This window comes from Simochromis diagramma, unplaced genomic scaffold (genome assembly GCF_900408965.1).
Source record: "Simochromis diagramma unplaced genomic scaffold, fSimDia1.1 OVJJ01000816.1, whole genome shotgun sequence".
In the NCBI taxonomy this organism is placed as follows: Eukaryota; Metazoa; Chordata; class Actinopteri; order Cichliformes; family Cichlidae; genus Simochromis; species Simochromis diagramma.
Genome location: NW_024386908.1, coordinates 9,542,454 through 9,568,169, shown reverse-complemented (window position 1 = coordinate 9,568,169; position 25,716 = coordinate 9,542,454). Strand labels below are relative to the sequence as shown.

Sequence of the window (25,716 nt, the reverse complement as noted above, 5' to 3'; positions counted from 1 at the left end):
TTGAGACTGCTGCATCCCTCTGCAAGATATCTCACTATTTTTGACTTTTCTGAGCCTGTCAAGTCCTTCTTTTGACCCATTTTGCCAAAGGAAAGGACGTTGCCTAATAATTACGCACACCTGATATAGGGTGTTGATGTCATTAGACCACACCCCTTCTCATTACAGAGATGCACATCACCTAATATGCTTAATTGGTAGTAGGCTTTCGAGCCTATACAGCTTGGAGTAAGACAACATGCATGAAGAGGATGATGTGGACAAAATACTCATTTGCCTAATAATTCTGCACTCCCTGTATTGTAATGTGGAAAGTCAACTTCGAAAGATTTCAACCTCCACAGAGACTATTTTCTTCTTTTTCCACCATTTCCATTATGTCACTTTAAAAAAAAAAAAGGAAAAAAATCTACATTTGTTTGAGAGTCACACAACATCCAGTCTGTGCTGTTGGCAAACAGATGTACTATACTTCATCGCATTGAGAAAATGTAATGAAATATAGCAATTAGTCAATTTTTTATGAGTTCTCTGCTATGCTCGGGTCCTATTCTGCTATATTAGTATAAATTTCATATTAGGCTGTTGTTAGCTGGTTGCCAGACAGTGTAATGACATCACGGTGTATCATCTGTATCATAATATTAAACTTTTGAGGAAATTAATTTGATTTTGTTTTCACAAAATGAAAATAAAGTGCTTCTTCAAGTGTTATATGTGTATAAATACACTTATATGTCCTATACTCGGTTATTTTGGCTCATTGACTTTAAGGCAATTATGATATCATAATATCTGATATGGATAAGAACCTTTAGTGGCCTGTATACCTGTGTGAAAGAGTGGTTGGTCAACTTTTTATCATATAGTGCAGTGCGGTGAGCTTGTATGCATGAGCCTCTAGACCAAGGCTCACAGTACAGGTTTGAATCTGCTGATTATGTAATGATTTTGCAGAAGCAAGTCCTTTTCAACCAACTTTTAATGTAAAGAGACATTTTCTTCTAATCTTTTCATCAATCTGAAAGGATAGATTTTCACCTTTAATGTTTTATCCAGATTTCAACAATGTTTTAATGTCTGGCAAAGACATTAAAGTTTTTCAGTCTTTTCAGCAGCAATGCATATTTTTGATCAAAATGCAATTTAACCATTCTACTAAAGTGGAAAACTAGTTCAGTCCATAACATTTTTAGTTGATGACATTCATTTTATACTGTAATGTGATTCTGTTTTTGTACATACAGTAAAATTTCTGTTAACCTTAGTCTACACGCATGTGCAAAAAAAGGGGAATTTTGCTCATCTCAAACACCACGGTGCAATTTAACTGCGCTTGCATGCATGCATCTATTTCCTGTGATGTTTGCGTGTGTGAAATCCTGTCTCCTCGTCATCATATGCGGCTATCAGTGTTCATCTGTGTCTTGAAAATTCAGCATAAGTCCCTGTGTTAAGTCATACTCGGGTGCTTTCCATGCCTTCATTTCCACAAACCAGATCAAATTCATTGTCCCCCATTGTTCAAGTGTATTAACTGGAAGAGACATGATTAAAAATGGATTGCATCTCTCTTTGCTCTCCCACTCATTTTCATTCACCAAATATGACCCTTCGTTCTTAGGAAAATGAGATTTGGAAGAGCAAACACGCATGCACCGCAACTTCCTTCCTCTCCTTCACTGCTGAACTCCCTCACCCTGTGTGTCATTTATCTATAATGACTTTGTGAATAGTGTCACAGAGCGTTCCCCTCTCTCACCACGCAGCTATCCAGTCAGTCACTCACTTAGCCTAACCCAATCAAGTGGCTTTTAATGAACTTCAAACAAGTGTTATCACCCGGTTCAACGTGCGCTATGCTTCACTCCCCCCAGCTCCATCCGCGTGGGGGCTCACCTTATCTGCTCTCCCTCTTTTTACCCTCTTTCCTTCTCCTTCTTTGACATGCTAAAGCCCGTCCTGTCACATACACTTAACGGTGTTTTTCCCCCCCAATGCTGTGTTCTTTTGTTGTTCTTCTCCTTCATTTGACCAATTTTGCCATCTCTTTCTCTCTATTTCAACTACCCTTCAGAGAAAATAGTACTTAGGGAAGCGCTGTTCTTCATTTTCTCTCTTTACCCTGCTTTACCACCCATTTTACCTTTAACTTCTGGTTGTCAGTCACTTTCCTGTTCTCCTGATAATGCTTTTTGTTTCAGTTATCCTCTGTGGTCTTTGCCTTTCCTTTTCTGTCCACCCCTTCCCTTCCCCTCTCCTCACCTGTTCTCTTTTTCTCCTCTTCATCCTTCAGGCGAGTCATAGGTGCTCTATATTTAACCCGCTAGTCACACCTGAATTGATTGGCTGTTAATTTTAGACCTCCAATTGCTAAGTGACTTTTACCTCTGTCTTGGTCTTCCCCTTTCTCTGTTATTTTTTTTCACCTAACATGGGCACAAGTATCACAGAAAAAAATCACAAATTTGCCACAAGGGGTTGTATGCCACAAGCATACAACACTCTCATACAGCAGACCCTAGACTTTGAAAAGGAAATGCACAAATTCAAACTCAGAGCTCATAGTCTATCAGAATAAGTACCTTTTTTGTTATATCATTAATGCTCCTCTCCTGTGGGTAATGACATTAGAGTACCTATTGACCTTCACTCGTTGAATGTGAGCAGGCCACGGGCCTGTAGGAAACACAGCTGACCTCTACTCAACAGAAAATCGAACAAATAAAAGCACTAAACACTGAAAATATACTGAAGTGTCATTAAATTAAACTAATGTTTGTGAAGTACTGTTAGGTGGTATGCTATCTAGTGAGATAAATGATAAGTGTGAATGTCTCTGTGAATTTGCAGCTCATTGTGTGTTAGTCAGATTTTAGGAAATGCCCTGATGCAAGCAGCAACTTTCCTTACTGCCTTATAAAAAAAATGAAACCGATTTAAATTGTTTTCTTTTTATTCACATCATGAAAAACACCATAGGTATGAACTTTTTTGCAAAAAACAGTCCTATAAGCAAGACTGGGCTACCCTTGCAGGAGATCAGTGCTGCATTTGACCTCAATGATGGGAAAGAGTGACACATCTTACTGGGAATATCAAGAGAACCAAAAGGACAAAAAACACCCGACTTTCACTCCAAAACCTTTACAAAAGTTACATTAAAAAGCATTTTTACAAAAAACTATTTTGGTCTCTGTGGGTAGCTAGCCTATGCATTTGCACTTTTCATCCAGATACGGGAGTTGAGGGATTTTGATTGGCAGGTGTCTCAACACAGCCAGCTATAACTTGTTGGTGTTTGCTAATTGAAGTTGATGGACCTGTGCACTGTGTTTGTGGTCTCGGTTCCTTTTTGAAGAATGTTTAATGGGATAATTTGACAAAAGAGATATCCTTCTCTTTCAGTTTTGCTGACAGATATTTTAGGATTTTACTGGTTATTAATTAGCAGGCGTGTTTGTCTTACTTGTGAATCCATGTTTTTAAAAAGCGTGCATTCGTCTTTCATATGGTCTGTGGATTAAATGAAGTGCAAGTCACTTTTAGACATTAATAATGCCAGTCTCTTTAATCTTATGTGCTTCTCTTGGGCATTTTGCTTACACTGCAGAAATCAACTGCACTTCTAACAACAGTGAAGTGGAGAATGCATTTGAATCAAAATATACAAAAGGCTTACTTAAGCAAAAGCTCAACAGCGACACTGTTGGATCTCTTTGAGTAATGAGGTTTTATTTGCAATTTGGCATTAGACCCACTGACCACCTTTCTTGTTTCTCTGCTGCTTTGCCTCCAGGGGTGTCCCCAGTTGCTGCCTGCAGAAAGGATACTGGTGCCTGTCAATGTGGTGAAGCCCATCACCCTCCGGGCTAAAAACCTTCCTCAGCCACAGTCTGGACAGAGGGGTTACGAGTGTTTGCTCACCATCCAAGGAAACGAGCACCGGGTTCCTGCCCTGCGCTTCAACAGCTCCTCGGTGCAGTGTCAAAACACATCGGTGAGAAGAGTCTGTCTGTGGGTGTCTGTGTGTTTTCAGTGTCGCAGCTTGTGTGACATATTATCCTTGACCACCACCCACCTACACCTATCTTTGTACAGATGGCCCATGTCTGCAAACTTTTTCTATAAAAGTTAGATTACCTATAAAAGATGTTTTTGCAATCTCTCTCCTTCACATACAGCCACATGCACACACTGATTCCAGCTGAGGGATTTTTGGTCTTCCAGCTAGACAGGTGCTAGATGAGATAAGTGCCTAACTTTGTCTCTAGCTGCAATGATTCTCCATTCACTGACTGAATAATGCATTGACAGGAACGAAGGATGAGCATGAAAAAGGCTTTATGCTGGTCTTGATGCTAATTGTCTGTTGATACAATAACATCCCATCTTCCTGTCTATCTTCATCACTCGAAGTGTGTATGTCAGTAAAGATGACTGTGGGATTTGTGCGCATAATCACTGCACATTCCAAATATTGTACTTTGATTGAGCTGTGAAGGAGGGAAACTGTAATTTAGCAGAAAATGATGATTCCTGCACCAACCCTCCATTCTGCTAGTGTTACAGAACCAAATGAAAAATAATCTCTCAATGCTCGCTGGTGTGTATAGTGTGCGTTTGTGAGTTTAAAGCATGTGTGTTTGAGTTTGTGTGTGTGTATTTTCACTGTGCGCGCGTGTGCACATGTGTACAGCAACCTGTTGAGGATGGATTTTTGCATTTTCAAAAAAGTATTTTGATACCACAGGCTTTTTCAAACTTGGAGAGAAACAGTTAAGACTTTGTATCTCTCATTCGCTTTTCCCATGTCTCTTCCTTCCCTCTCTGGTTGCTATGGTGATAGTATTTCTATGATGGGATGGAGATGAGCAGTCTTCCTGTGGAGCTGACCGTCATCTGGAACGGAGATTTCAGCATCGACAACCCCGCCCACAACAAAGGTAAGCATGCACAGATGCATGAGCATCTGTGTAGGCACAGGCACACACATGTGCATACATGCACATCCACACACGGACACACGCACACGCATATCAGCTCTTTCCATATTTCTCATAGTATCATAGAAGAACATATTGAGTTCACAGTCTCTTACAAACTCACTTAAACACACATGTGCATGCACACATAGACACACTCCAAAGCTGCTGCTTCCCCATTGTTGCCCTTGGAGCCCATCTCCATGGCAACAGGCGGGTGGTGTGCTGAGGTGCAGCATCCATTCCCTGATGTTGCCATGTAGTGGTTAACTTTACCACATCCTCTCATACGCTTTCGTTTTGTCTCCCCATCTGCCTGTCCAGCACATCACTGTTGTCTTTTTGTCTTTTTTCAAACTCTCTAAATTTAGTTTTCTCATTACCGTTCAAACATAATGTCCCCCAATTCTGCTGTTTCTATTATTTTGACACCTCTCTATGAGTTTGGCAATCTTTCAGTCTCCGTCTCCACTGCCTCTCTCCTTTATTTTATTCATTCAGTAAAGCGCACTGACATAAATTTCACTTCAGCCAGGACCACTATAGGCATAAAAGAGAGTATTTCTATCTGTAGTAATTTTTATTTTGTGGTATTGCTCTGTTCTCTGTCCCAGAAATTGGAAGAGCAAATGCAAAAACACCTTTGCATCACATACAAAACAAATGAGAAAACATCAATGACAAAAAATGTGGCATTAAGTTAGAAACAGCATGAGAGATGCTATAAGGCATGTTGCAAAGTGGCTTGCAGATGGTCAGTAACCGTGGGTGGGTTAAAGCAGCTTAAAAATCACCAACTAGATGTTTAAATTGGTATCAGGTGAAGCCATCAGCTGGTGTGAAGCACTGAGCTCAGCTGTTTTACTATGACTGTAACTGAACTTGCTTTTAGGGCCTGTCTGATATAACACTAACTACTAAGCCCTAGTAAAGAAATTACATTTATTATTTCTTTCTCTATATGTAGAGAACATGGGAGTACATTACATTTCTCTATTATTATTATTATTTCAACCTTTCTTAGTTTTTTTTTATGTCCAACCTTTCATCCTTTCATGGTATATCAGCACTGGGTTTTTAAGAATTCAGGATTCAGCTGCTGAGCTTGATTCAGTTTGGCCACTGACAATCCACCACTTTAAGTGATTCATGCTGGGGTAGAAAAACAGCAGCATGCTGGGGGTTATACTACTCTGACAGGGAAACAGCTTATTTTAACCAAAGGCAGTGGAGTCAGGCATAAGAAGCATGTTGTTAAAATGTGTATTATATGCCAAAATGACACTGTGCTGTAAGGCAAAGTTTGTAGAGTGTTTGTGTGTGTTTCTGGTTGTGTGCATGAGTGTCTGAGTCAAATGTGCTCTACAAAACATATCCTTAAGCATAACTGCAGAATCAAAGCAACAGAAGTTAGAGATGCTTGAACTAGAGACTCCTCCACTACTCTCTTCCTTCCTTTGTTTGCTTGTGGAGGAAGAGGCCTATAGGGCTTTTTAAAAAATTTAGTTATTTTTTGATGGGCAGATCACATACAAAATTAATGGTAATTAAAAAGAAAATGGTTGCTCTGTTGCCATGGAGATGATATGTTAAATGTGCAGTGGGTGAGGAGTGGCAGGAGGCAGTAGTGTAGGAAACTCAGAGGCAGGGTGGGATGCCTAGGGAGTGTGTAGAGATGATGATGGAGCGATAATGAGACAAAGATGTCAACAAATGTCTATCATAATATTCAGTTTATTTATTATTTTTTTGCATTGTTCAAACAGCTTTATGTAGATGTTGAGTGATTTGGGCAAACTATAAAACAGTTTCTTTTGTGTTTTGAAGTCTTTTGTTACTTTATTTGATTTTTGCCCAGAATAAATTTAGCTGCATTTGGAGTCATCATTTGTAAAAAAAGCTTGTTCACTTTTCTCCCTTCTTTCTCCCGTCTATCTTTGTCTTATCTCCTCCCGCCTGCGCAGTCCATCTATACAAATGCGACGCCCAACGTGGAAGCTGTGGTCTGTGTCTGAAAGCGGACCCTTTATTTGGGTGCGTCTGGTGCAAAGGAGAGAACCGCTGCACCCTCAAGCAACACTGCGCCAATGAGAACACGTGGCTAGAGCACAACGGCATCAACAGCAAGTGCACCCACCCACGGATCACCAAGGTGAGACGTATGCATCAGCGTCCACATGTGTTCACACAGTTTACACGTTAGCACATATACGGACCAATCAATCCAGCTATTATTGTAAAAACTTTTTGCCTGAAAGGCCATACATACACACCTTAATTATAGTGCGCTCGTGGGAACATAGTCATACTCATCACCTCAGTGACAGTGTGGCAGTCGATCATCTCAACATAATGGCAGAGGCTGTGAGTCATTATCAGCTATTCAGTCTGACACCATTTGTGAAGAAGGATATGTTTTACACCTTTTTGTAGTGCAGCAACACATCACAGGAAAAAAAAAAAGTTTCAATGATAATGGCATACGAGAACTACAATTACAGCAGTCGTGTAATTTAGCATTTTAGATGTCTTTTCTTCAAACCGTAGGAGGACAGTAGTTATTTTTTGCCAACGTTAACTCGAAATGTCAATGTACAAACACATATACAGATCTAGAGAGACAAATCATCCTCACTCTTGTTAGTTATCAATCAGCTGCACAGATGTTCAGGTGAATCCCTGCTTAACCCAGCGCCATGTGGGGTAAATAGACTTGACCTGTGCAAGACACATAAAAAGGGTGAAAGCAGCAGTGATAAGGGTCAGCAAGATGAAGGATAATAGGACATAAAGGAAAGATGGATGGAAAGCTGCCAGATGAAGGAAGAGGAGGGTGGATTTGGGGGAAGGGGGAGAGGCAGTGATGGATGGCTAGGCTGAGCCAGAAAAGAGTCACATGAGGCTGAATGACTGAAAAGAGTCCCCCCTTTTACCCGGGTCCACTTTTCCAGTGATGGATATAAAGGTCCACTCTGCATCCTTTTCCTGGGAGGAGAGTTGAGGGCAGATGATGACTGACTGTGGATGAAACATAGAACAGATAAAAACGACAAAGAGTGGAATCCCTTTTGTTGTCCTGGAGATTGATGCGGACAGAGAGTGGGAAGAGGGGTGCGGAAATGGAATCTGACCCTCTATCATCCTGGATGTAGCGGCATTCAAGTAACTGCCTGATCACAAGGAATCTGGCTGCTCGCTCATGAGATGTTAACCTGATGGGTTACGACAGAATTGTCTAATTTCCCCCGAATTGCTTCTAAATAAAGGAGCGAGACAGATAGAGGGAAACAAACATGGGGGAGTCATAAGAAGAAGAATAAAGGGGCTTACTGTAATTACTCGACCCTCACAGATAACCCAGAGTACTGTCATTATTTTTATTCGTTCAAAATCAACTCTTAAGAAGAGTGATGTCATGATGGTAACATTTTGTCCCCCCCCCCCCTTACACTTATTTAAAGAGTCTGGATCAGTCATTTGCACTCTGTCATTCCACTTCTCTAATGTTTGTCTTCTCCCGGAGCAGTGGATTTATTCTTGGAGATGGGCCTGTATTTCTCCTTACATCCCCGAGGCTGCAGCGGGGACATATTGCAGCCTTCTCACGTCCCCCATAAAAACTGTCAGTGGGTGAGGAGTGAGGACTTTCCCAAGACAACCCAGGCCCTAATGCATTCTAATACGCTTCATTATAATGACATCTCCCATCAACAATGAGAGGGTGAGACTCACATAGAAAGATGAAAAGTGAAAAGGAGAGAGAGAGAGAGAGGGAGAAGTGATTAAGTGTTTGCCTCTACCCAACCGTCAATTATCTTGTCAAAGTCACAAATCTAATCAACGCCTCATTGCGTCTCTCCTCTTCGCTCTCCCTTCTCTCTCTCTTGGTTTCTTTTGCTTCTTCCTTCTCAGCTTCCCTCAAAGTCCTTCTCCCGCTCCATATTTGTTAATAAATTGAGAGCCACGAGGCATTGTGTGCAATCTTTTTAATTGCATGTATTGTAGCCCTGTTCCCAGAAGGCTCTGTTTTTTCATTAAGATATCAGCAGGGAACCTTATTAATCAGCGACGCCGAAGCATACGATAACGATATCTCCCATATGACAGTCGCAGGACTTGTGTTGTGCATGACCTGGCTTGAGTTTGCCTGAGTTATTTGACTGGTGAGTTCAGTACTCAAATAGTCAAATTAAATGCTTTTGACGTGCTTGCGGTAGTGACATACGGAAAGTCACGCTATAGGATCCGACCGCTTTAAGCTATGAGATAAAGGCAAACACACTCACACAGCACTCTACCTGTGAACACCGCAGGGGTTCACGCTGCCAACTTTTACACTCCGCAGAGAAATGACAGTCACCATTAAAGCTGGGCTCCTGCCTGCAGCATGAAGCCTAGAGGACTTTTATTTGGCAGAGACAGATAGACACAGACTATTCTGTGTCCATCTCTCACATCCATCCATCTGGACGGGCCTGATGATGTGTACTCACACGTACACTGACTGGCCAAAAAGTAATTGTGTGAGTAAAGTGTTGATGGATGTTGGAACCACATCATCAACAATGAGAGATGTTACTGATAAATCAAAGGACATTGTGATTACTGCAAAGATGTCACCCGATGCCAAGATATAAGTTAATCTTATGAAATACTTCACAGTAGATTTCAGTGTACACCAGATAGAGAAATGACAGTTGTTGACCCCGAGTCTTGACCCTTGACCAATCACTGCATCGGTCCCGTTCCCCAAGCTACAGACTGCTACCTAATGTGTGAACTTGAGCGCTTATCCCCAAGGACCTTGTGAAAACCAGCCATAAACTAAAGAGTCCTACTAACAGTCGATTACCATTTGAAACACCCTTGTGATATTATTTTATTGTACAACCACAAATTTATAACATGAATATTTTTGTGCCATATTCTGGTCCATTCAGATTTCACATTGTTTCACATGCCTATTTGTTCATTTGAGATAAGCCTCAAATACAGTTTTGATTTAAAATAATGACCTCTAAACCTAATTACACAGATTTGGATAAAGAATGGACAGGTTTGTCCAGTTAATGGAAAGCTAATGGAAACATGTGAGAGATTTATTATGTTAATTCATTAAACTATCTATGAATTATGGATTATCTTACTACTTAACAAAACTAACTAAATTATATATATTGTCTCATTGCTGTTATCATGCACATGACCTTGGAGAATTAGCTTTCCACCACTTTCTATTTTTACGTTGTCAGGAAAATAATTGTGTTGAGTAAAAAAAACTAAACTAAATAATGTTCATAATCATCATTTCCAACAGATCACCCCTCTGCGAGGCCCCAGGGAAGGTGGCACACTTGTGACTATCCATGGTGAGAACCTGGGACTGGACTTTAGGGAGATTCAGGGTAATGTGAAGGTGGCTGAAGTGGATTGCACTCCAATACGTGAGGGCTACATCCCTGCTGAACAGTAAGTCACATGTTGATCACAGTAAATCACATAATGAGCAATTAAAAAAGGTGACATGACTAAGCATTAAATAACATATCACCAAATGGTCATTATCAACTTAAAAACATTCATTCAGAGCTGCAATGCCAAACCTTTGACCTTGTGGTAATGAGTGTAATCACACAAACACTAATGGCAGTTGCTTACGATGAGGAAAAACCCCTCTAATGGTGTCCATGTTTGTCCTCACCATTGCTAGCTTCCCTATTTTAGGCTGTAATCCTTCTCTGAATGAATGAAATAGATCAAAAATGTATCCAATGTTCTTGAGGTTCTAATACAAAAGGTTCCCCCTAATTTCCATAGACTATTCCATTGAGTGTGATCGTTTGTCTCAGTTCTGGCACACCAATCAATAGAGGTTGAAGTAACACAGAGATAGGTTACAGCTCTTCACACTATGAAAACCGTATCCACTGGAGGGACCCCACAATACTCAAGATAGGTCTGAAAAGTTCAATTTAATTCAATTTCAATTAAACTGACACTCAGTTTATGAAAATGTCACGCAATGCTTTAGCTACTGTTGTTAGCTAAGGCATTTGTAGCCTACAACCAAGCTTCTTTCAGCTGCTCCCTTATTTACAAGGGGATGGCACCGTGGCTGGATGCACATATTTGATTTGGCACAGATATTTATACCAGATGCCCTTCCTGGCACAATCCTCCCAGGGATTTGTGTCTATTCCCAGGCTCGAACGGGAAACCCTTTATTTATTAGGTGAGTGCGTAAACCTCGACATTATGGAATAGTCTAAAAACAGCCTTTGTACATTTGACTCTTATCAGTGACAAAATGCGTGCTGGACATACTGGCATAAAAGACATCAGGATGATATGTTTTTTCCAGCAGATTGAATTAAGAACTTGCAGAACAAAGTTAGAACTTAGTGGAGAGGCATTAATTCATTTTCCTGAGTGGGATTTAATTGCACTGTCTTTACCACTACTACAGGAATGCCGCTAGAGACATTGTATTTAAAACTCTGTCATGTTGCAGAATACAGAGAGACTGATGTGGCACAGATGTTCTCATTCAGCACTGTGTGAACTCCCTTGGCAAAGGCTTGAATGTATCGAATGTTAATTCAAATGGAAAAATCCTGCTCTGCATTTTCAAGCCCAACCTACAGCAGCAGCCTGTTGATACTACGTACTAAATATTGAAGCATATTATATAGATTCTGTGTGAGCACAGTCACAGACCTTTGCTCCTTTGACCACAACTGAACACTTCATGTCCAGAAGGGCAAAACACTTCCCTAAGCACACAAACAGCACTTAGTTCAGTGTGTTAGCAACTTGACAGATCCTTAACAATTCAATGTAGCGTGGTCTTGGTGGTTGCATAAGAGATATGATCTCAAAGTTGGCATAATCTTCTGACTAGCAGAATGTATATGAATGTAAACTATTTTAAAGTCAGAGCAGTGCACTTATACAGTAGAGGCAATGCTGTGGGTGACAGAGCACAGTTCCTCCCTCAGTAGCACACACAACTCCAATAATCTCTTTTTTTTTTATTCGGGAGGTTACATTTAGTTGACATACGAGTTTAATCCAACGCTTTGGCTCCTTTCAGGTGCGGTCTGTAAAATTATTAAAACTAGTTTAAAGTTGGCTTATCAACAGACCCCGTGCTTCTTCTGCTGAGAAAGAAAGTTGTGTGCCAGCACATCCTAAGCAAATGCTGACCCAGCAGAAGAGGTAGCTGCATTTGAGGTCATATGTAAAAGGATGGAGACTTTTTGCTTTCTCTCCTACAAGTTGGCAGCGCGGGGGAGGTGAAGCTGTTGGCAAATAATGCATTATTTTATCAAGCTTTAAGACAGGTCTAGCTATAAATCTATTAAATAACCTGCTTTGCATTTCCCAGCGAGGCCAACTGGTATAGTACAAGTAACTGCGCAATTACACATGCTTTGTTTTGTTGTTTTGTTACATATTCTACAATTGTGCCAATGTTTGTTTCCAGGATTGTGTGCGAGATGGGTAGAGCTGAGATGAGCCAGTATACTGGGAACGTGCAGGTCTGTGTCGGGCAGTGCACATCTGAATTTATGGCAAAATCCTCCAAGTACTACTACTTTGTGGTGAGTGTTAACTTCTGTTGTTTTTGTGTAATTGTATGTGGAGTTTTGCAGACTTTAAAAAACTAGCAATTTGATGGTTAAAAATTGAAACGTGTGCTTCTATTAGCAGAAAGGCAACTATACTGCATGTGTCACCCTCGGCATGTTAGCACCTTGCTTGTAGCTGATCAGTCTTCTCACCTACTGTGTTAAGTAGGTGAGAACATGTATGTACATGTTGCTTTTTTGGCTGTGTTCCAACATGGTGTGGTTCTCACTGAGAGTCTGCTTCTCAGCTTTTCTGTCATGCATGTATCAGTCGTGAGACATGACTGACAGTTACTAATGAGAAGAAAATGAAGAAAAAACATGAACGTTGATAAAAAAAAAACAAAAACGAAGTGAATAACAAATAAAAATTGAACATTAACACATGAAAACACACATTACACCTTTTTTAACATTCACTCTGCGTATAATTATTCTCACACTTTCGCTTTCTGAAATAAATTAGCAGTTGTTAATGTTATGTACGTATTTTATGCTGTGTTATCATTTTTACTGCTATCCATTAATGGGTGCTGGCTGGGTTTATTTCTCAATGGGCTCCCTGCACAGGATTATAGGATGTTAGGTCTAGATGTCGCACTACACAGCAGGCTAAGGATGAGATTATAAGAACACGAAATGGACTGGAGGAGGATTTACTTTATGCCCCACTTCCCCTGAACTGCATCTGCTGCTACTGTTACTTTAATTTACAAAGGTTTTTCATCAGAGAACACGTTAAGTGGAATCAGTGGGTGCAGGTTAAAGTACAGCACTGTGGAAAAGTCTTGAACTATCCCTACTTTCTTTCTATTTTGAGCGGGACTTTCTTGTATGTATTTTTTTACCTGGTCATTTTCAGGGGAATGTATTTCTTTGTTTGTCAAACTGCTTATGAATCAGCTATAAGTGACTTTCTTACCAACAGGCTGTTACAATAACATTTATTATTTAATTTTTTTAATTTTTAATTTTTTTTTACCAGATTCCAAGGATTATCAGTCTTACGCCAAGCCGTGGGCCAGTCTCTGGGGGAACTGTCGTCAACATTACTGGCAGCCACTTTGATGCTGGGAGCAATGTGTCAGTCATGTTCAAGGACCAGCCGTGCACTTATCAGAGGTTAGTTGGAACAAGCCAGCGCTGACCCCGTCAGTCACACTTTAACAGTCAATTAAACGGTCAGGTAAAGCTACTCTTTCACACTACAGGTACAAAACCTTTCTGACATCACAACAATATCTTACTTTTACACATAAAATGAAATATCACGATGCCCAAGGAGGAACTTTACTACATTATGATTAATCAAGGGTTTGAGTACACCCATTGCTGAAAAAGAGAAAGTTTTGCAGCTGGACCCCGCACAAATGTTAAATTCAATTAAAACAACTGCATAAAGACAAATGAAAATTAATGCTAAAGTACTTCAAATTGCCTTTGTGCTCAACCCTGTCACAGTAGCAGGCTGAAGGTCTACGTTTAACCATCTACACAGCTGCAGAAATATATTAAATACCTTGAGAGCAGAAATAGCGCTGACTAGAGGTTTTCCAATTTTGAGATTCAAATTTCTACTCAGTGATGATAAATATTGCACCATAAATGATTGGGCAAATACAGCATCGTTGCAATGTACCATTTGACATTGATAAATGCTCAGTTCTCAGTTCAGTCAATACATTATGGATCAATGTCTATTTAACCAACCGTTCAAATGTCTAAACTATTACATCGTTTTTAGTGTTGGAATAATTTAGTAGTCTGCTTAAAAAAGGATATTGACTAGAGAGACGGCTTTTGGGTTTCTTTACATTTAAATACCACTGTACTGATTCCTCCTTTTGTCCTGTTGAAGTGTACCACTAACATATCAGTACATGTAACTAATGTTTCATCCTGTCATTGTTTTAGGAGGGGTGGCCTATGGCTTACTTGTCGAACCCATGCTTCCCTACATGGCATTGGAAATGTGTCTGTGTCTGTGAGCATAGATAGGGCCCACCTTCAGAAAGACCTCCAGTTTGAATATGTGGAAGATCCCACCATCACCAAGATAGAGCCTGAGTGGAGCATCTTCAGGTATACATTTTTGTCTGTTTACTTTGACTCGTTACTCACTGCAGAGAGATATCAACAGAATATTATGCGTCCTGTGGATGGAAATATCTCAGCAGCACAGGTTATTGTCAGATCCTTGTCAGGAGGAAATGAAAAGGTTTAATCGTCTACTGCAACATAATACAAAATTTACAGCGTACAAATTTTGCATTGGGTGCGTAAACTAAGCAATGAATAAATAATTCAAATCACCATTTGTCAAAGCAATCTCAGCTGTCTTTTTTTTTTTTTTTTTTTTTTTAAACCGTCTTTTCTTTTTCCCCTCTTTTTCTCTTTCAGTGGATATACTCCGATCACGGTGACAGGAACTAATCTGGACATCATTCAGACACCACTCATCAGAGCCAAATACAATGGCCATGAGACACTCAATGTAAGTGAATGTAGATGCAGCGTGGGTGATCAAACAATCACCCCGTGGTTAATTGTGTTATTAAAAACACAATTAACCAAGATAGAGCCTGAGTGGAGCATCTTCAGGTATACATTTTTGTGTTGCAATGCATTCCATTGTTCACAGTTAGGTCTATAATTTTGTTGCTATGTCTTTGATCTCTTGAAATCTGCTTAATTTGTCATGGAATAATGAAATGACAGCCCACACCACGTTGTCCACTTCCTTTGTAGTCTAAAAATAGGTGCACATGTAATTCCTAAAGAGTTAGTGGTAAAGTGTTGTTACAGCCCTTGATTCAAATGTGAAAGTCTGTACTTTAGTCAATTCTGGATTGTTTGATTTAAATATCCGCTGTGTTGGTACACAGAGGCAAAACCACAAAAAAATCAATACTTGTTGACCTATTTCCATGCAATTTTATTTTACTTTTACTAATGTGGCCCAGGAACAAAAGAAAGTGGCTAATTTAAATGAACACGGCGAGCTATATAGTCAGCCATAAAGTTCCATTTAGTCCAGAGCATTACTAAATTCTTTATTTGTAGGGCTGGGAAGAAAATTCAGTGGCACTGCAGTGCAAAATCAACAGGTTGCAACTGAATAGGGAATAATGTAATTCATCGCCACTGTGTAACAAATAGGAACTTTGATATTGAATTAGAAACCACAGTGATTAGCCCCTTTACCCAGGCGAGGATAGGTAATGCCATGCTTGGGGCTCTGCGATCTCTTTGAAATAAAAGGAAGTAACAGAAGGTGGTAATGCTATCTTTCTTGGTCCATTTAAGCATAGCCTGACACCACGTTTAACATCTGTGCTCAGATGTGCCTCTTTTAGGCATTGTATCTCAAGTGTCTCAGTGTGTCACGATATAGTCTCAATCTGACACAGCTCAGATCTAAATGAAAAGGAGTTAAAAATGGACATCCAAAGCATTTGTCCACAAAAAGAGTTTTTGTTACTTTTTCTTTCTTTCTTTCTTTTCCTCTATTACCTTCTTGTACCAGTGCATGATCCTTGTCAAAGATGTCCTTGCAGGATTTGTCAATTTGATATTCAAGGAGCCAATTAGGGTGACAGGCAATAGTTTGAATGACTGCATGGCAGAGGTTAGTGTGAAAATGTGAAATGTCTGAGAATGAAACAGAAACGTCTGCGGAGGCGACCTGTGCCCTGACAGACGGAGAGGAATGAAAACGTTAAGGGGATGTTGAAAGGTGTGCGTCGTTTGACAATTGCGCGTCAGTCTGTCTTTGTTTTTAAAACTGGTTTTGACACCAAATGAGCAATTTAAATAACATCACATGTCAAATGAGAAACCTCAGGAAAGACAAGAATGAGGGGAAAAAACAGGAGTGGGACACAAAAAGATGTGAGGCGCTGTAATTGAGCAAAAAAGCGGGATCGAGAAAGATGACTGAGGGAATAAGAATTTGTCAAAGAGAGAAGAAAAGATCACAGAGAGGAATAACAGGATGGAATAAAGAAGTGATGAGAGGCTGGGGAGGGTTCTTTGTGGAGGGTAAAGAAGGGATGGTAAGACTTAGTTATCACTCCTGAATCTTCACACATCAAAGCGTGATTGTGGTGAGACTGCACAAGCTTTCTAACTGCACCTCATTTAGTGGCTTCCTTTGAGGAAAATACAACAGGTTCTTCTTTGCACTTGGAAATGGAGGAGCTTCCAGTTTCTATTGTGTCTCCAGTGGGTTTAGTGAAATGCACAAGTGTGACATAAAAGGCTGACACTAATAACTTTTGACTGTATGGGTTGGCACATTAGCACTGCCAATAAAGTGAGTGAGCTAACTGGGAACACACTCAGGTAGTTTGGGTATGATGCATGCTGCGATCCAACCACGAGAAATTTGTTAATAAATAATCTATATTTTTGTATAAATGCAGTAATTTGCAGAAGATAAATTCACTTATGTGCTTTTCTTTGTGAATTAGTTCTGCGACATACTAGGTCCTACGACTATGGTGTGCCAGGCTCCAGAGCTGCCCATCAGCCTAGCCAGACACCAAGAAGTACCTGAAAGACCTGAAGAGTTCGGCTTTAAATTGGATGACTTGCAGATCACGCTCAATAACACCAACTTCATCTACTTCCCCAATCCGGAATTTGAACCGATTAGTCCATCCGGAGTCCTGGAGCTTAAACCTGGATCGCCCATTATACTGAAAGTAGGAAGATATCACTCACCTGCATATACACTCAGATTTTCATTGTTATAATATTTTATTATCTTTTATTGCCTTTTGTCTGAATGTAAAGACCTTAAAATTAAGATATTTTGCCAGTAATGATTGTGTATATCTTAAAATTCATATAGTACACAGCTTAGAAATGATATCTGTATCTTGGGTTAGTCTGTGAAAACTAACTCGAGATCAGTACCATGTCTTAGGTTAAATATTATAGGTATAGAAAGCTCAGCTTAAACTGATCATTTGCATACCCAAGTAAAATAAATTGTAGAGCATTGCACATGACATATCTTTGCCCAGCTTTGCAATGCGAATATATAGATAAACATATATCATTTGACTCTTATTTCTCTAACCCTTCCACTTTGACACTGACAGCAATAACATCAATCATTATTCTTTTGAAGGGGCGGAATTTCCTTCCAGCGACCAATAGCGGAAATGGAAAGCTGAACTACACAGTTCTGATTGGAGAGAAGCCCTGCATTTTAACAGTGTCAGAGAACCAGCTCCTCTGCGAGTCCCCTAACCTGATTGGTCGACATAAGATCCTGGTGAGTGACACAGCACATGTCGCAACGTCAAGACGTAGAGCAAGACAGACAAACGACGGAGAGGCAGGCAGTGTTGGAGAAGGCTGACAGACCTAAAAATCGATTGAGAGTTTGACAGACAGACCAACAGACATTCCTTGTGTTGCTTTCTATCCTTCCACTTGTCCACTCCCATTCAGATTATGGCTCTAATCCAATCAGCTGTGCGGTTAGTGCCCACAAGCAGACAAAAGACAAACAAATAAGCCTTCAATAAGAAGCATTAGAGCCCCAGAAAACTCAATGAAGATTCCATTTGTGGTTTTAAGAGAGACCACTTTGAACAAGGCATTTCCTGATCTTACCACCTGAACCCAGCATCATAGAAAAAAATGGACACAACACTGTGAAAGAATTAGTTGATGCCCAAACAAACAGAAGTGTGTACACAAATCAATATGTCTGTCTGTGTGTCTGAGCTTGGACGTTGACTTAACCACATCAATGTAATAGCTATAATCTCCCTTTTTGTCTGTTACTGTCATAAGGCACGTGTGGGCGGCATCGAGAATTCACCAGGTTCGGTCCACATCACGTCCGACAGCCCCCTCAGCAGCACTGCAATCATTGGCATTGCTGCAGCCGGTGCCCTGCTCATCCTTGTCATCGTGGCAGTGCTCATTGCCTATAAACGCAAGTCTCGTGAGAGTGACCTCACCTTGAAAAGGCTGCAGATGCAGATGGACAACCTGGAGTCACGTGTGGCTCTAGAGTGCAAAGAGGGTAAGAGGTTCATGCTAGTGCAGATCAGCATATTCATTTTACACATTTGTTTCCAAGAACATCTAAGGAATTTTGGTTCATTAAATCTGTTTACACGGTTTAATTAAATCTTTGTTAGCAATACTAGAAATTTCCTATTTAATCAATAGGTTATGAGAAAGCATTATATAGGAACAAGTCTATTTACCACATCATCATTGTGACAAGAACTTGTTTGTGATTAGGTAGGTTGTAAAGTTTTTTTTTTCTTTTCTTTTAAATAGTACCTAGTTTTCTATGGTACCTCCAATATTTATCCACTTTAACTTTTAGATTGCTGTCTTTGTGCTAGAGGAATTTAAAAACAAAATAGGAAAGAGGTACCTTTCATCAGGTAATAATGAGGACAGAAATAAAACAAAATCAAAAAGTTAAAAATGTAGTGAGCCGCAAGGAAATGCCCTTCAAAATTATACAGGAAGCAACTGAGAAACAAAAGGTAAGCTCATGCAGATAAACAGGAAGATAAAGATAGATAAACTGAAGGCAGGGTAGAGGCAAAACATCTAAGAAATAACATGTTTTGCTGACAGACCATGTTAGATACTATTTTAGATATTATTTTATATGGTAAAATCTATATAATAATAGATTATAGCCTAGCTAAGAGTTATGTAAGACTTATATGTATATATACTAATAAACAATTTTCTGTTTGGTTTATTAGCATTTGCAGAGCTGCAGACAGACATCCATGAATTGACCAGTGATCTAGATGGTGCAGGTATCCCCTTCTTGGACTACAGGACCTATACCATGAGAGTCCTCTTCCCAGGCATTGAGGAGCATCCTGTCCTGAGAGATCTGGAGGTATGATTCACCAATTTTTATTACAAAGGAAAATGCAACTATTTATTCTTTCTTTCTTTCTTTTTTTTAAATAAAATAAATAGGCACTTTTAGTCTATGAAAACATTGCTACTCTTTCAAATTGACTTTCTATTAGGATTCTCTGTTTGTGATAAATTGTTGACACACAGGCTCTATATAAGGCCCCGAGTCATCCAGGCCGGTTGGTGACCACCATGCAAGTACTTGTCGCTAAAGAAAAATTAATACTCCTCAACCAGTTGTGAATTGTTCCTGGCAGTCGCTGTGAAGTTGATTACTAAGCACCAGTCATTCAGACCTAAAGACCAATCACGCACTAGGTAAAAAAGGTGTTCCCTTTTACTTGTTAGCGAGTTGTCGTAGGAGGTTGAGTGTTGTTCCAAAAACAAGATTGAGATTGCTTTGGTCACTAGCAGATTGCCATGGTCTCCCATAGTTTGTTTGGAACTTGTCTGTAAACCCTTGCAAACTACTCACTAAGCAGGAGTGACTCTGTGAGAAGTGCAACACAAATCAGAAATGGAGGCCGTAAAGTGAAGTTTTCCACTAGCATGCCCAGGTCAAATATTTAGAGCACTTCAATTAAATAGAAAGCTGTGGTTTTCAATACATTCGTGAAAGAAGACAGCTGTAAATATAAGAACTTGTACCTATTTTCTCATCAATCAAGTGTGTAACTGTACGTGTGTAACTGTTTATCCGTCAAATAACAGATGCAGAACAATTAGCCTTATTTGAAATTAGAGCAAAATGAGCAAGCAAATTAACAATGTGGTAGGGCACAGTGGGTGAAATAGACGCCGATGTTGTTTGTGTCGCTGTCTGGTAAACAAAACCCCTTTGACGGCCGACAACGACACGCTTTTTCAAAAACAAACAAGGCAGCCCTCAATTCAGGAGTGTGGTCTCATTAATAATTCTTAGTGATACCAGAAGCTGTGCCGTTTTCTCTCCCCACCTTAAAGCAAATTAAAAGTCAATCACAGGCAGAAAAGCAAAAGAAAAAAAAAATCAAGTCATTTATCCTTAGTTGGTGACATTGATAGACAGCCGTAATTGACTAGGTCGTCTTGTTCCATTAAGAGAATGATGGACCCCTATTTCACTGCCCTCAGGGTTAGCCTCTCTATCCTTGATGAGAATTTCCCAGTAATAAGCAATATTAATTATATTTTAATTGGCATAAATATTGAACTGTATAAGGAGCATAATGTGGAAAAGGAGCCTAATGAAAAAAGCAGCAAGCTCGTCTCGGGCTGCTGATGACTACTTAATTGTTATTGATGTATCAGATATCTCAGTATCAAGTTTTTGACTGTCTACTGTGGACGGAAGTAGCACAGGTGCTGGAAAGCTGGTCTAGGTTTACTTAAGCAGTTTTGTCAGTATTAAAATATTTGAAGACATGCCAGGTGCTCCTTTAATGCTAGAAATGTAAGTAGAAAAATTAGTCAATCAAAAGCCAGCACATACAGGTATAGCACACGCGGTGTTCCTTCCATGTCATGCAGTATGCAGCCTGTACACAAAGAAAACGATCTCACGCTCAACACATGCATACACCGACACACTACACATCTTGGCAAGCACTGTGAAATTAGGCTTGCAATATAACAATAATTCCCAGCAGATTACAGCTACTTCCATGAAAGGTGGAAAGACAGAACATATGCTGGTTGACAGCTGCATTGGGTGCAAAGAGATGCCGTCTTACCGCGAGTGCTCTTGACAGATAAAAAGACATAATCTCCTTAGGTGCTATTTTTGTGGAAAAAAAATGGAGAAGAGAGGAATGTGTAGCAAGTTACTTGTTTAAACGGTGCAGGGATGATCTGGGCTCAGACAAGGGAAATTCACATCATTGCACTCCCTTTCAGCTTATACAGCAGCATCAAAATAATAAACATTCCCTAAAGAGGCTCAGTGTTTACTTGCCTTTATTCTCAATCTTCAGATGAAGTGCAACAAAGAGTGTAAAATGTTAAACTTCTCATTTCCCCAGATTCATCCTTTTCCCTTATTTTTTTCCTCTCCCTTTTTCCATCTTTTATTCAATGGGATGAACATATTACTTTTAAACTGCACTTTTATGTAGGGAAATAGTGTATTTATTAATTTATAGTTTAATTTTTAATTTATAGTTTTTGTTATTACAAGTCTCTGTGCTTCTGATTAACATAAACACTCATAGTATGTGCAATTGCAAAAAAAGTGTTCTAAATGAATAAATATTTTGACACTTGTTTTTTTTTTTTACTGAAAGTCTTGTTCACAATTTTGATATTGACATCAACTAAATTCCAGGGAACAGAGGAAAAACTAAACTGAAAAGAGAAAGAAAATGTGGGTGCCAGTTGCAAATGTCCTGCATATACATGCATACATATACATTTAAGTACGAAAACGCATAGCCTATAAATGTTTTTCATACCTTTTCCTTGGTGCCTTATAATGTATGGACATTATAAGGCCTTGTGTGTTTTCCACTTATCAAAAAAAATTCTTTCAATCTAAACATTGCGAAACCTATTTAGAATATTTTCTTGTTAAAGCTTTCTTTGCGGCACTCAATAAAGTTTTTTGTCAAGTACAGGTCATTGCACGCAATGCATTTAATAATGTTCCCAAGATACATAGTTTTAAAATTATGCAATACTTCAGGGGTTTGGAACTCCAGGCCTCCAGGGCCAGTGTCCTGCAGGTTTTAGATGTGTCCTTGATTTAAATGGCTAAAGTATCTCCTCAACATGTCTTGAAGTTCTCCAGAGGTCTGGAAATTAACTAATCATTTGATTCAGGTGTGTTGACCAAAAGTGATATCTAAAACTTGCAGGACACCAGCCCTTGAGGCCTGGAGTTCCCCCACCCCTGCGATACTTGATAGCCCAGAATATTGCCTATTACAAAGTTCATGTTCTTTCATATATATATTTTTTTATATATTTAGATGATGTTGTCGCAAGCATGGCTTTTTTAACCACATTAATTTTGTACCCTGAATGCTGACAGACCATGTTAGATACTAGAAATTTCCTATTTCTAGTATTTTTCTAGTATTTCTAGTACACCGAATTAAACATTCTTTTGTTTAATTACATTAAACAAAAGAATGATAGTTTGGTTTGAATTTTGTGGATATATGGTAAATGGTCTGTATTTGTATAGTGCTTTACTTGGTCCTAAGGACCCCAAAGCACTTTACACTATACACAATCATCCACCCATTCACACACACATTCACACACTGGTGATGGCAAGCTACAGTGTAGCCACAGCCGCCCTGGGGCGCACTGACAGAGGCGAGGCTGCCGGACACTGGCGCCACCGGGCCCTCTGACCAGCACCAGTAGTCAACGGGTGAAGTGTCTTGCCCAAGGACACAACGACCGAGACTGTCGGAGCCGGGGCTGGAACCGGCAACCTTCCGATTACAAGACGAACGCCCAACTCTTGAGCCACGATCGCCCCACAAGATATAGTATGACATCATCTGCAAAAAAGCTGATGACATGGTCTTTCCCTTTAATATTTATTCCTCTCATATGCTCACTTTGTCATATGGGCTGTGCCAAGGGTTCAGTATATAAACGAAAGAGAAGAGGCGATAGACAGCAACCTTGATGAGTAACTCTCTCAAAGTCTCACAGAGTTTTTAATAAGTATTGCTATTCCCTGAATTCCTCTGTCATATCAAGCTTTCTTAATTCCGGTGTTTTCCATCCCATTCTGAATCACGTCTGTAGCATGGTCATGATCAAAGAAAACCTGTTTATCCTGATGCATAACTTTTTTCTTCCATGCTTCCATTCAGCACTATGTCCTCCATTGTGTACTGAGGGAAGTTGACCACAACCGATCACGAAGGTTTTTCTGGTTCAGAGGGTTGGAGCGAGAATTCAGCTCTCAACAAGTGTTCCCAACAACTGCAGCAAAGAGTTTTCCTCAGGACACTCTTTTAGGGCAAAGATGGGAATAGATGAAACACATCTAATAAGAGGAGACTAATAAGACTAATAAGACTAATAAGAGGAAAGGATTAAGATGGACAAAACACCAACACTATGGACTATGGACATGCCAATTTTAACTTTGTGTTTGGGTAAAAAAGAAACACATTTGTAGAACGATTGAAATAACAGAACAATGTAGAGCAGGAGAAAAGTTGCTTAAGAGGTTTTTGGCATTTTATTCAGCAAGGTGGAGGAAATGTGATGCTTTGAGGGTGACAAGGTGGAAAATTTGTTCACAATAGAGTCACTTTCTCAATCCTATTGACCTGTTTTGTGATTAGTCCAACATGCTATCTGTATAACCATTACCTAAAAGTGTCATTTTTAAAAAGAAGACTTAACACATTGTACATCTTGTAAGGTAATAAATAGCAGTGCATTTGAATTACCCAGTGACTAATTGAGTCTGTATGTCATGGCCTTGAATGTACCACTCAAAGTAAGTGAACATTTCTTCTGTTTCCGCGCAGGTGCCAGGCTACCGCCAGGAGCAGGTGGAGAAAGGGCTGAAGCTCTTTGGTCAGCTCATTAACAACAAGATCTTCCTGCTGTGTTTTATTCGCACTCTGGAGGCCCAGCGCGGTTTCTCAATGAGGGACCGCGGCAATGTGGCCTCACTCATCATGACAGTGCTGCAGAGCAAGTTGGAGTATGCCACTGATGTCCTTAAGCACCTGCTGTCCGACCTCATAGACCGCAACCTCGAGAGCAAAAACCACCCCAAACTGCTCCTCCGCAGGTAATGAGCAGGCATGAAAACCAAGTAGAGCACTTGTTAGACTGTGATATCAGTGAAGTTGAAGTTACATAGTTGGTGAAGGACAATTTAGTCTTCTTTGCTGTATATTCTAACCAAGACGTATCCTACCTTTTTGATAGTAAGTTAATGGTACTATGCTTGACCGTATTGTGTTGGTCCCCCTTATGCTGCCAAAACAGCCCTGAACCATCGAAGCATGAACTCCACTATGTGTGCTGTGGTATCTGGCACCAGGATGTTAGCAATGCATCCTTTTAGTTGTATAAGTTGCAAGGGGGGGCCTCCATTGATCAGACTTAATTGTCCAGCGCATTCCACAGATGCTTGATTGGAATGGGATCTGAAGAATTTAGAGGTCAAGTGAACACCTCAGACTCATTGTCGTGCTTCTCAAATTTTTGTGAACCATTTTTCTTTTTGGCAGGGTTTAAATCCTGCTGAAGGTGTACATGTTCTGCAAAAATGCTTAGGTAGGTAATATGTGTCAAAAGTAACATCCACATGGATGACAGGGCCCAAGGGTTGAAGAAATAACAGGGCACCAGTAGGTGCCCGGTACCCACCTGGTGCTAGGGTTAGGGTTAGGGTTGCCCAAAGCATCACAGTGCCTCGCTTCTCATAGTGCTTCCTGGTGCCAAGTGTTTGCAAGTAAGCAAAGCACATGGAACACACGCATATAAAAGAAGGCATGATTTATCAGACTGAGCCACCTTCTTCCATTGCTCTGTGGTCCAGTTCTGATGCTTAAGTGCCCATACTTGGTGGACAGGGTTAGTATGACCACCCTGACTGGTCTGCAGGAATGACAACAAACGGTGATGCACTATGTGTTCTAGCGCTTTTTTTATCAGAAGCATAATTAACTTTTTCAGCAATTCGAGCAACAGTAGCTCATCTATTGGACCCTGTTACTAGTTCACAACTTTTCTTTCCTTGGTTCACTTTTGATAGAATCAGGGTTATTCACTTCACCTGTCACTGGTCATAAAGTTATAGCAGATCAGTCTATAGGTACACATAAAATGCGTTATCTAACACAACATCTGCTTTTCTGAACCTAGCTTGGTATTCTTGTTGGTTTGGAATAGAAATGGACGTTTTATACAGGTTCCTCTTTACTGTGAAGCACTGGTTGTGTCCCCTGACATGTTTGGATTAACTCCTGTGACCTTGAATTGCTGGCTCTGTCTCAGAAACACCAGAGTGTATTACCGTGCACATCATTAGCAAAATAATTATAATTAATTAGCACTGAATCCAATTTCAAATAGCTCAAGAGGAAAAAAAAATACTCATTTATGAAAACGGGAGAAAGTGAGACTGTGAAAAGATTGCACTCTGGCACAATCACAATCCTCCGTTGGATTTGCAGTCAAAGCCTTAATGGCATGCACTTGAACACAGCACTGTATGT

General features: G+C 40.0%; 1 protein-coding gene across 1 annotated transcript in view; it reads left to right on the top strand.

Moving 5' to 3' along the window:
* Positions 1-25,716, top strand: part of plxna4 (plexin A4) — a 241,034-nt gene that overhangs the window by 182,487 nt on the left and 32,831 nt on the right. Inside the window, 13 exon segments of the mRNA XM_040035324.1 lie at positions 3,800-4,000; positions 4,850-4,946; positions 6,950-7,137; positions 10,303-10,454; positions 12,472-12,589; positions 13,602-13,738; positions 14,531-14,698; positions 15,017-15,110; positions 17,089-17,322; positions 17,754-17,900; positions 18,428-18,662; positions 19,369-19,511; positions 24,013-24,281. Of these exon segments, the coding sequence (XP_039891258.1) occupies positions 3,800-4,000; positions 4,850-4,946; positions 6,950-7,137; positions 10,303-10,454; positions 12,472-12,589; positions 13,602-13,738; positions 14,531-14,698; positions 15,017-15,110; positions 17,089-17,322; positions 17,754-17,900; positions 18,428-18,662; positions 19,369-19,511; positions 24,013-24,281 (2,183 nt within the window).